Consider the following 12012-nt stretch of genomic DNA (forward strand, 5'->3'; position numbering starts at 1 on the left):
CTTCCACTAGGCATCTGTTCCATATATCTACTACTACCATGTGGACTATATCTGAGATGAACATAATTTAGTGCGCCGCTGCTTACAGACAGTAGGATTCAGCTCTTCTGCACACCAGGAGCTGTACACAGACACACGTGTAGGGTGATCAAATTAAATAGCTTCTGGCACATGGCCCAATCAGCTCTGCCTGAGCATGCACCTGATTGGCTGGAGTTTGCAGGGGTGGAGTATAAAGCTGCAGGTGCTGCTTGCCGAACAGCACAGAGTCGTTGAGGAGGTGAGCGTTGCGTGCAGATTGTTTCCCGAGAGCTCTTGGAATTATTTGAGAGCTGAGCCCCAAGGCAAATTGTTGGCTTCTGAAACTTAAGAAAGGACTGATCTTAGACGACCAAAGCCCTTGCTCCAAGGAAACTGGTCGGTAAGGGGGTCTTCTCAAGCATCAGGACCGTGGACAGCACTTCTCAATTGAGGTGTGGACAGCAGGTGACCCTAAAACTCCTGTGAATCCCACTGTGAAATTCCACCCAGCAAGTCGGACCAACCACATCCTACTCCAAGGTGGTCCACCATGTCCATGTCAGTGTCCAACAGTGGCAGCGTGCGCCTGGTCTTCTTAGGAGCTGCCGGGGTCGGTAAGACTGCTCTGATCCAGCGCTTCCTCTATGACCGCTTTGAGGCCAGACACAGGCGCACGGTGGAAGAGATACATTGCCTGGATCCAGAACCCGGTGCTCTCCAGCTTCAAATTGAGATCTTGGACACCAGTGGTAGCTACTCCTTCCCAGCCATGCGCAAGCTGAGGATCCAGCAAGGAGATGCCTTTGCCTTGGTCTTCTCTCTTACCGACCCAGCCTCCTTCCAGGAGGTAGAGAGACTAAGGGAAGAGATCCTTAAAGTCAAGGGAGAGACCAATGTACCCATAGTGGTGGTGGGAAACCAGACCGACCTCTTCCCCGGGGTAGAACCTGGAGCTGGTCAGCTAATGGCTCTTCACGCAGCTGCCACCGCAGAACTGGAGTGGGAGAGCGGTTATATAGAGACCTCTGCTAAGGTCAACCACAAAGTAGAGGACGTTTTTGAGGAGCTACTCCGCAGAGTGAACTCGCCTTGCTGGTTAAGCCCGGCTCTAGAAAGACGCAGAGCCAGCGCACAACCAGAGCCAAGAAGAAGACAGCAGCGCAGAAGTCAGCAGAACTGCACCGTGTCTTAAACACCCTGACTTCTTAAAGGTTGAAACTTTGAGGACCACAAGCAGCTGCTAATTTCAAGGACTGTTTGCCCCATCGAGTTTGGGGTCCCTGGGTTCATCCCACAGATGAGAACTTATGTAGTGAGCTAAAGGAGAACAAAAAAACTAAACTGTATGAACTGCAGAGGTCCTACTGACTTGGAGAATGTCTCCAGGTGTTGAAATAAGGTATTGAAGCATTGTCTACGGTGAGGGCACATAGACTCATCTGTAAGATTCGGGGTTACTGGGTAGACGTAAGAGTGAACGGTGCTGCAGACCAAGCATCCTGGAAATGTTTACTCTACCAGGGAGGGAATAATTCCTTAAGGAAAATATTTGCTTAGTGTGAGCACATGGCCGTGTTTTGTAGACCAAGGAACTAGGTGGGTCTCCAGTGGCTACCTTTCCCTAAAATGATCTGTTCTTCAAGTGTTTATCTGTGATCAGAATCCTGTCGTTACCATCGAATGTTTGCATATCAGTGTAAATGATCACGTTCCAAAGTATGTATATTTACCGTTTTGTTTTTTTTCAAATAAAAAGACTAATGAATCAAAAACTTGCGTTTCTTCTTCAACGATGGGTCTCCATCTGGCTCTAGGTAGACTACATGGTCCTTTCTTAACTCTTTCTAGAGAGGCGGAATGAGCCTTTTAGGTCTCATCTGATATTCCTTAAGGGTTATTTCTGAAAAGTCAACACGGTAGTATTTCTGGTCCAAGAAGTACAGGGTAATATCGGCTTCCCGAGCGATAACGAAGGTTCCAAACAAAGGTCCTACACACCCTCGGGCATTCCAGAACTCCAAGTTCTACCTTGTTGTTGAATCACAGCAGTATCCGATATGAATATTTATATATATATATATATATATATATAATCGGCAAATCCACCCCATTGCGGGTGCTTTTATAGAATAATATCCAAGCTGGATAAAAATATGTATTTTACCCGACCCGAGAACGTGGAAACTGTCACCTTCTGCCAAGAACCTATAGCAAACAAACACTGGAAAGCATTAGTGTCGCCGTGTACCCATAGAGAGAACTACAGGTTCCTTTCCTGTTGATCTGCATTTGTTAAATGCAAGTTATTATTATCCTTCGAAAGGTTAAGCTTCTTGTGTGTTCCTTTCTCTTTTAACCCCATGAATGCCAAAAATGTTCACGCACGATTTATATTATTGTAGGAGTCATGACTCCTCGGTAGAAAAAAAAAAAGAGGTTAAAAAAAAAATCCGTAAACGGGGGGGGGGTTAACTCCATTGTGCACCTGCAATCCCTATGAGCGAGTCACGGTTGAGAACACATGAACGGTACAATGCGCGGATCCACGGGAAAACACAAACCGGGCTTAACTTCGTGCGTTTTGGGTTAAGGCGTACCCGGTAATTTGAGGTTAGGACTACTAAGGTTTCAAAAGCTTATGCAACAAGGATTGACAAGAGGTCGGCATCTAAATGTAATGTAATTGAGTTTTTCTTTACTGAGAAGGTGGTAGGTAAGCGGAACAGCCTTTCAGCAGAGGTGGTAGAGGCTAATAAAGGTATGTTAGCCCAATAAAAGATATCAACTACAAGTAAAAAGACAGCATTTTTAGTTTTTTACGGCTATTTCCATTTTTATTATCGAAATATTTGGCCAAATTGTTGTCAGAAAGGCGTGGCGGGTGACAGGACACGCTGAAAGCAAAGAATTAGATGTTTTGTATTAAATCTTTGGAGTGAATTTTGCTGAATCTAGATTTTTAGGTGTAAGGAGCGTGGGTGCGCTGAAGTGGGGGGGATGCACGTGGAAGGTGCCTAGTAACTGAGGTGCCCACTGGGGTCACGTAATGTGCATTATGCGACCCCCCGGTAGTAGAGAGGCAGCAGCGTGGCAGAGCTCCAGCCGCAGTGGAAACAGGTTTCCGCCAGGTAAGAGGAATGGGGGGGGGGTGTACGTGTGGAGTGTGTTTCTGTAGGACATACGTGTGAGTATGTATGTCAGCATACAGTGTTAGAGTGTGTGTGTGTGTATTAGTGTATGGTGTTAGCATGCATGTGTGTGAGTGTATGGTGTTAGCGTGTGTGTTACTGTAAGGTGTTTGTGGGCATGTAATGTAGCATGTATGTGTCTGTCACTGTATGGTGTTAGAGTGTGTAAGTGTATATTAGTGTATGGTGTTAGAGTGTGTAAGTGTGTATTAGTGTATAGTGTTAGTCTGTGTGTATTAGTGTATAGTGTTAGTCTGTAAGTGTATATTAGTGTATAGTGTTAGAGTGTGTAAGTGTGTATTAGTGTATAGTGTTAGTGTGTAAGTGTATATTAGTGTATGGTGTTATCGTATGTGTGAGTGTATATTAGTGTATAGTGTTAGAGTGTGTAAGTGTATATTAGTGTATAGTGTTAGAGTGTGTAAGTGTATATTAGTGCATGGTGGTAGAGTGTGTAAGTGTATATTAGTGTATAGTGTTAAAGGGTGTAAGTGTATATTAGTGTATGGTGTTAGAGTGTGTAAGTGTATATTAGTGTATAGTGTGTAAGTGTATATTAGTGTATGGTGTTAAAGTGTGTAAGTGTATATTAGTGTATGGTGGTAGAGTGTGTAAGTGTATATTAGTGTATAGTGTTAGAGTGTGTAAGTGTATATTAGTGTATAGTGTTAGTGTATAAGTGTATATTAGTGTATAGTGTTATCGTATGTGTAAGTGTATATTAGTGTATGGTGTTAAAGTGTGTAAGTGTATATTAGTGTATGGTGGTAGAGTGTGTAAGTGTATATTAGTGTATGGTGTTAGAGTGTGTAAGTGTATATTAGTGTATAGTGTTAGTGTGTAAGTGTATATTAGTGTATGGTGGTAGAGTGTGTAAGTGTATATTAGTGTATGGTGGTAGAGTGTGTAAGTGTATATTAGTGTATGGTGTTAGAGTGTAAGTGTATATTAGTGTATAGTGTTAGTGTGTAAGCGTATATTAGTGTATAGTGTTATCGTATGTGTGAGTGTATATTAGTGTATAGTGTTAGAGTGTGTAAGTGTATATTAGTGTATAGTGTTAAAGTTTGTAAGTGTATATTAGTGTATGGTGGTAGAGTGTGTAAGTGTATATTAGTGTATGGTGGTAGAGTGTGTAAGTGTATATTAGTGTATGGTGGTAGAGTGTGTAAGTGTATATTAGTGCATGGTGGTAGAGTGTGTAAGTGTATATTAGTGTATAGTGTTAAAGTGTGTAAGTGTATATTAGTGTATGGTGTTAGAGTCTGTCAGTGTATATTAGTGTATAGAGTTAAAGTGTGTAAGTGTATATTAGTGTATAGTGTTAGTGTGTAAGTGTATATTAGTGTATAGTGTTAAAGTGTGTAAGTGTATATTAGTGTATGGTGGTAGAGTGTGTAAGTGTATATTAGTGTATGGTGTTGTGTGTGTGAGTGTATATTAGTGTATGGTGTTAGAGTGTGTAAGTGTATATTAGTGTATAGTGTTGTGTGTGTGAGTGTATATTAGTGTATGGTGGTAGAGTGTGTGAGTGTATATTAGTGTATGGTGGTAGAGTGTGTGAGTGTATATTAGTGTATGGTGGTAGAGTGTGTGAGTGTATATTAGTGTATGGTGTTAGAGTGTGTAAGTGTATATTAGTGTATGGTGGTAGAGTGTGTGAGTGTATATTAGTGTATGGTGTGTGTGTGAGTGTATATTAGTGTATGGTGGTAGAGTGTGTGAGTGTATATTAGTGTATGGTGGTAGAGTGTGTGAGTGTATATTAGTGTATGGTGGTAGAGTGTGTAAGTGTATATTAGTGTATGGTGTGTGTGTGAGTGTATATTAGTGTATGGTGTTAGAGTGTGTAAGTGTATATTAGTGTATGGTGTTGTGTGTGTGTGGCAGCATATGGTGTCGGAGAGTCAGGGGTCTGCCTAGGGTTAGTATCGCCTGGGAGATGGGGAGAAGAAGCAAGAGAAAGAATGTATGTGTGTATCAGTGGACGATGTTAGAGTGAGCGAGTGTTAGTATGTATGCTTAGTTATGGGGGGGGCAGTGGAGAAGTGCTGCACTCAGGCGCCACTCACCTTAGCTTATGATGCAATATTTGATTACACACAAGAGAATCGCAGCTCGCAGCTCATTGGCCATACAGACGTAATCACGTTTCTTTTTCTTGGGTAACAAAAACACAGATAAGGGAGATACTGCTTTTCCTGGTCATTGTAATCCGTTCTTTTTATAGAATATCAGTTGTTTATTAGGGTGGAGATTGGATCTATTTCGGTCCACGGAGACCTTACTCACTGAGTAAACACCGGGGTACGGAGTTTGGGCTAAACTAACGCGACAATAACGTCACTGGACCTGGAGGGGAGTGAAGCCGGCAAACAGAAGTAATGGACTGGCAGAGAACATGGCTAATTATATGCTAACTTCTCTATACTTTACTGAGAGGCTGGTAGATAAGTGGAACAGCCTCCCAGCAGAAGTGGTAGAGGTTAGTAAAGGAATTTAAAAGATTATGAGATAGGCATACAGCTCGTGAATTAGGCGACCAATCACTGATTAAGGTTTGAGTCTTTACAGCAGGAGAACCGGGCGACTAGATGGACTGAATTTATCTTATGATTACAAATGTCAGATGAGATGGTAAATAGGCACCAACACTGGCTTTAAATGTGCTGTTTCTATGGCAACAACCCATCAGCAGCTACTGGGGGGGGGGGTTTGGTAGCTGCATTGGCGGAAGATTTATCGCTGAGATCCAGAGAAGCGGAGTAAATCCAGAGAGTTCCCAGCTCTCGCTTATTGTGTCACATGACGATTAAGTGTTCCCGGGGCAAAAAAAAAAAATGTTGAATGTGGCAAAATGTGACATGATTAACGAATTATTTCTGGGAAAAGAGGCCTGCTTAAAACATCTGCTTTTCGTCAGGAGCCGCAGGTTGAATTCGCCATCGCGGGGGAGACAGCACCTTTCGCATTTACTTCGTTCAATCCGCGCCCCAAAATCTCAGAACCGGACAGGCTGGGCTCGGGGAGACGTTTCTGCGCTGCGGTTCCATCTCACGGGCAGAGCGCCGGGGGCCGTCTAACTAAACAACCCCCAGCCGGGCCGCAGACTGTGTGCTTTGCAGGCGTGATGCTCCTTCATCCAATATATGCTCAGGGCAGCGGGGGAGCTTTCCTCCCAGACGAAACTATTATACAAAGCCTTTGCTGCTCCGCCAGGCCTCGGTTTTTTTCTTTTTAACCAAATAAAGATCGTTTCATCCGAAATGGGTTACTGCGATCTACAATTGTTGTTGGACTGCAACTCCCATCACTCTGGTTGTATAATTTCCAATTCACACCAAACCTTTCTCTTTTGGGGTATTAAAGCATTTAACATTTCTGACTTTTGGGGCAAAATAGACCAATGAAGTTGCACCAAAATACCCCAGGGGCATTGGCCAATCCAACGGATGCTGGTCATCCAAGACCAGCATTCACTACTCCTTACAAATAGAAGCTAGGATGCACAGCTAATCCAGCTGCCTGACAATTACTGCCCCCTACCCTCCATGCAGGGTAAAACAGGGACACCAACAGCCCAAGAGAGTCGTCAGTTGATGCTGATACCTTTTACTTGGCCAACATATAAACAGATGTAAAGTTACTTCAGCTTTAGGGGCCTCAACAGTCTCTTCTTCAGTTGGATTGTAAAACATTTATTGCACTCTCTGCAATGTAACGCAAATTATCCATCGTTTTATTCCTTCCTCTGGCGGTTTAATCGCATAAAAACAACACAGGACCCTTTAAGAAGCTTTTCTATGGCAACAACCTATCAGCTTCTGATTTGATGTCACGTGACAATTAAGCATTCCCTGTAGAAATTGTGACTAATGATTTTTTTGTTACATAATTAAAGATTTATTTCGTGGAAGGGTCCGGGTATATGACAGTACTAAGAATTACGTTTCTAGTGAACGATAGCAGATACAGCATTTGATTTACGACAGGTAAAATACCGTAGAACGACCTTATCAGCCATTAATTGTCTGGTTATCCGTTACTAAGTTACTATAAACACTGGCAACGAAGTCATTCCGACTCCCGATCTGATCAGAGTGATACATTGGACAGTAAAACCCGATGTGTAAACATGGCTTCCTATACCACAGCTGCTGGGCAGAGGTTCCCGGGGATGTCTACAGTCTTTGCAGAATGATGTTGTCTCCGGGCAGCAGACAATTAAAGGCACAGTGACCTCCCAATTGTAAGAAGAGGTGTAGCTGTAGATCATGGGTGCACAACTCCAGTCCTCGAGGGCCGCCAACAGGTCACAGATCTTGGATACCCCAGCTTGGGCCAAGTCATCTCGATTAAAGTTTCATTAAACTTAAGTTCCTGGACTGTTTGTGGCCCTCCTGGACTGTCTCTCCCACCACTGAGATCTTTGGGCCACTGACATCCCCAAGCAGTCCCTCATCTATTTCTTCCTCACTCCCCATCAACCTCCTAGTAGATTGTAAGCTCATAGGAGCAGGGTCCTCTTCTCATTCTATACCAGTGTGTGTTACACATGTTAATTCTATCAGTGGCAGAAAAGGACTTCTTTTCGAATCAATAAGAGTGATTTCTGCACATGCGCATGGAAGGGGGTCTTTTTTTTGACTGGCTGTAGGTATTCTATGTGTAAGGACTCAGGAGTTACGGAATAATGAAGTAAATATCTGTACATCGTGATTCATCGAGTTACGTTCTGCTTCCTGTGTGTTCAAAAAGGAGGTGTGGGAAACCCAGTGTTTTACGCTTTGAACGCAAGTAGAATGGGCAGAGTGTAGAACAATTCAACGGAACTCAAAGGATACGAGATGAATGATATCCTTATAACATTCTAACAGCTGGGAAAATCATCGCTTAGGGTATGAGTGATGTCATAATACAAAAGGCACCAGATTACCAAGTTCTTGGGCCAACATTCGTCATGAACTTAGGTTCCTTGCTGAGGAGCACACAAGAATCTCTAGTTGGGTTCCTGAGGTCCTTCAGTTGAAACTTTTTCCAGGTTGTCCAGCATGACCCTGACAAAGGAAGCATCAAGGCTTCCAAGATATGAACCACATGGGCCAAGAAGAGCCATAGTTTTAGTCCCTTTTGGTGAATGTGTGATGGACAGGACTACACACTGAGAAGCGAGTGTGATGATGTAGCTTCTGGTGGCAGATGTCCTCCGAGATGCTATATTTTGGGCACCTTCTCTGGCCTTTTACCCCAGTTGTCACTAAAAAAAATGATGGAGAATGTAGAGACAGTGCCGGGTATCTTTGAACGGAGGCCAATTTCTTTTTAAAGAGCTTTGTTGGACATTTTTATGACTGTAAACCTGATCTTTTATGCAAACAAGAACAACTATAAAAAAGTTCTTCTAGGAATCACACAATAACATAAGACTTGAGCGTTCCACTCCAGAACGTTCCATAGCACGTTATCCTTTCTTAGGAAGTAATAAATGAGCAACCAGAGCCGACAGTGATATTAATTCGGGGTATTATTTGTTGGGAACAAATCATATGCCTGCTTACCCCCCCCATTGTATTGTTCTGATTTAGAATGTTGATGTGATACGATTATTATTTGTCTCTACTGGAGGTCTGGCTGGTGGAACCAGATGTCTTCAGAGAGGAGAGGCTTCTGGGTCTTCTGGGTGAGTAGACATAGGGAGGACTCAATAGACATCATTGGGTCTTCACAAGTAACTGGTATGGCCAACCAGCGTTCCTTTTCCTTAAGGTGAGACTTTCTGGAAAAAGACACCTTAACATTTTATGTAACAATGTTACCACATTGCATCATGTGAGTTCCTTGTTGCTCCCCCCGCCTATCCCTCATCATCATGAATAAATAAGTTTGAAGGCACCTCCAAGGTTTGTGACCGATATTAAACTCAATGCCTCAAAGGCACCCAATAAATTCCTTAAGCCTCGACATTACCCCGATGATGTTCAGGAGACATGTATTTGTGTAGATCTCCCTATAAGTCTGACCTTCTTGGACTTGCAGCTCTCCTGGTTTATGAAAGACTAGATTCATTCTTTTCATTTAGGACAAATAAAGCTAAAGTAGATTACATTATGTGGCTTCCCGGCTGTAGGCAGGGCCGAGGAGCGGACAAACTGCCAAGAACATATTTGCTTAAAGAGAAACATTTTGTTTCCAAGTACTTGGGTGCATCGTGAAAAAGGGGGATTTTTGTTAATACGGCAATTAATTATTATTTCCTAAATATTTTCAAGGGTCGGTTTCACATAACTTCTTTCCAGCGCTGAGTTATTCTGGTTTAAAGCCCTTCTCCTCTCTTGCTTTGATTCAGCTCTCGTTCTCGCTGCTCTTTTTCCTTTGATATGGCGAAAGTAAACCATGTCTCCCTCCTCCTCTCTTATGGGCACGTTCGCTAAACGCTTTATTGTGTGTGCACCGCATTGAGATGAAGAATTAACTCTGTATTTTAAAGGTTCAACTAAACCATATCTGCAGGAGAAGCTTCTTGGTCCTCCATCATACGTAAGAGTAACTATTTAGTAAATCGATCCCTTTCTCTCATAGCAACATAGAAGAGCAGATAATAATAACCATTATCATCATTATGAGCATTATTCCAGCCTTCAGATTTATGCCTGTCCCATGCGGGTCTAAATTCCCTCAGTCTTAACTTCTACCATATCTGCTGGAAGGCTGTTCCATGTATGTACCACACCCCCGGTGAAGAAAAACTTCCTTGCATTACAAATAATCTCCTCCAGTTTCTAACCTACTTCTCGTTCCTCCTCTCTTCCTTATTATTTTATGAATAATAACTCAGTAAGGATGGTCTTCAACGGGCTTTCCTGCCCTCCCAGAGGCTTAAATACTCAAACGTCATGAGCGAGTGACCTAAACTGATAGACACAACTAACACCCTTGGTGTCTTTGGGTCGGCTACCAGAACTGCCCTATTCCAATGCGATAGGAGATAAAAAGCTACCTGGCGGGGCACACATTCACCATACGAGAGATAAGGGATACAGTACACCGGGCGGATCTGATAGCCCAGTCTGGGACGGCTTTATCGTTCCAAACATTTCAGAAGTTAGATAAGACCTGGGATCAGCAGAACCTTGTGTTCCTTCACCTGGCCATGGAAATCTTTGCTTCCATGTGAAAGTTTATTAAAGGAGGCAAAGGAAACAATGTGTTGTGATGTGGCCAAGAGTAACGTAAGAAGGTAGTTGACCTCATTCATAAAACACTCACCTGGTTCCTCAGTTCTCTTATGAAAACGCTTGGGATCTTCACCTGGGTTATGAAGCCACCGCGGTATAAATAGAGAGGGGATTCATCCTGGAAGGTATAAAGGCCAGCACTACCGGGTCTTGAATTTACGGTCAAGATCAAGTAGGCCCAGTAGGAGCAGACTGGAGTAATCTGGAACCTCAAGATTCAACAACAACAACAAAAAAATGTTCCAAAGGAAGCTTTTCATGTGAATTCTGTCCTACTGTGATTTGTGTCATTTTACACGCGTTAGTGAGGACCAGGTTCTGGATGAGCCTCAATTGTTTGGGTTAGGTGGAGTAAGTGTGTGGAGTCGGTAATGTGCTGGATTAAGTTTTAGGAGGCCCTAGGCCCGTGTATTTCAAAGAGCCCCCTTCAAAAACAACACCCTATCTCTCTATACACTCCACATCGTGCTTATGATGGTACTTTCTGGGCTTTAAAGTTCTGACCCAGAACGTATGACATCATATTCGGTCTCTCCTCATTAGTAGACTCAGGTGATAGGGAGCCCTATGTGCGGTGTTGGCTGAAGTAGTGGAGCTCAAAGTATCCTTGTGGCCCCTAGGTCTATGCCTACTGTACCCTATACATAATCCCGCACTGATGCTCATACCTTGGAACACCCAAGTCTGGGCCCACTTGGCGCTCTCTTGCTCCTTATAGAAGGCAGGAAGGGGTGTGGCTGCGAATGGGGCGGAGCTAGCTGTGCATAGAGCAGCTAAAAAAGGGGAGGAGGGATTTAGCATAACCTGGGCGGGGAGTGATGTTTAAAGGGATCAGGGAGTGGGTGTGGCCAAACCCCTCTCCCATGACCTAGTATTTCCCATGGTGCGCTTGATGGGGGGACAGCTGAGGCCTGTCTGCTTTTCATTTGTGACTTATTGACACCAAATAACATTGGAAGAAATAGGTTGACGCTGGATTATACCATTAAATGCTGCGGGGCAATTTTGTCCGCCCTGATTACATAGCAGATTTAATTAAATGTGTTTGCCCGCAGTAATTCCTGGCACATTATTATGTTGGTTGAAGCAATGTTGAAATGGGATCACTGGTTTGCAATGGAATATTTTAGGTAGCTTTAGATGTGGCAATTATACATGTCTGCCGGCCTGGAAATGTGTAATAAATAACATGACATTAAATCATTTATTGCTTTTTTTTAATTAAATGGAAATAATTCTTATAGTAAATAGATGCGATTTGGCAAAAGGCTTCAGGATAATTGTTTGAAATGATCCAGTCCGATATTTGGTTCTCTACAAGGATGATACTTAATGCAAACAGTTTGTTATTTTCTGTAATTCATCTGAATAAACAGTCTGGGAAAGTCAAAGACTGGAGACGAGAAGGAAGTTGGAACCGAAAAGCAATGCGCTCATCTGCCAGGCCGCGCATGCACGTTAAGTAAAACTCTGGATTACTGAAGAATTTTAAAAGGTAAATAAGGAATTTCAACACGGGACATCCATAGCACGGGACTAGGACGGCGGTAATCGTAGCAAACCCTCGT

The 12012-nt window shown here is 43.1% G+C and overlaps 1 protein-coding gene across 1 annotated transcript; it reads left to right on the forward strand.

Moving 5' to 3' along the window:
* Positions 1 to 571: 571 nt before the first annotated feature.
* On the forward strand, positions 572 to 1213 carry LOC149285833 (ras-related protein Rap-2c-like). Its single transcript, XM_089495075.1, has one exon. It carries the CDS (start codon positions 572 to 574, stop codon positions 1211 to 1213), a length of 642 nt encoding a protein of 213 aa, XP_089351201.1.
* Positions 1214 to 12012: the final 10799 nt, after the last annotated feature.

This window comes from Sceloporus occidentalis, unplaced genomic scaffold (assembly GCF_023333645.1).
Source record: "Sceloporus occidentalis isolate IW3139 unplaced genomic scaffold, rSceOcc1.0.p SCAF_76, whole genome shotgun sequence".
NCBI lineage: Eukaryota > Metazoa > Chordata > Lepidosauria > Squamata > Phrynosomatidae > Sceloporus > Sceloporus occidentalis.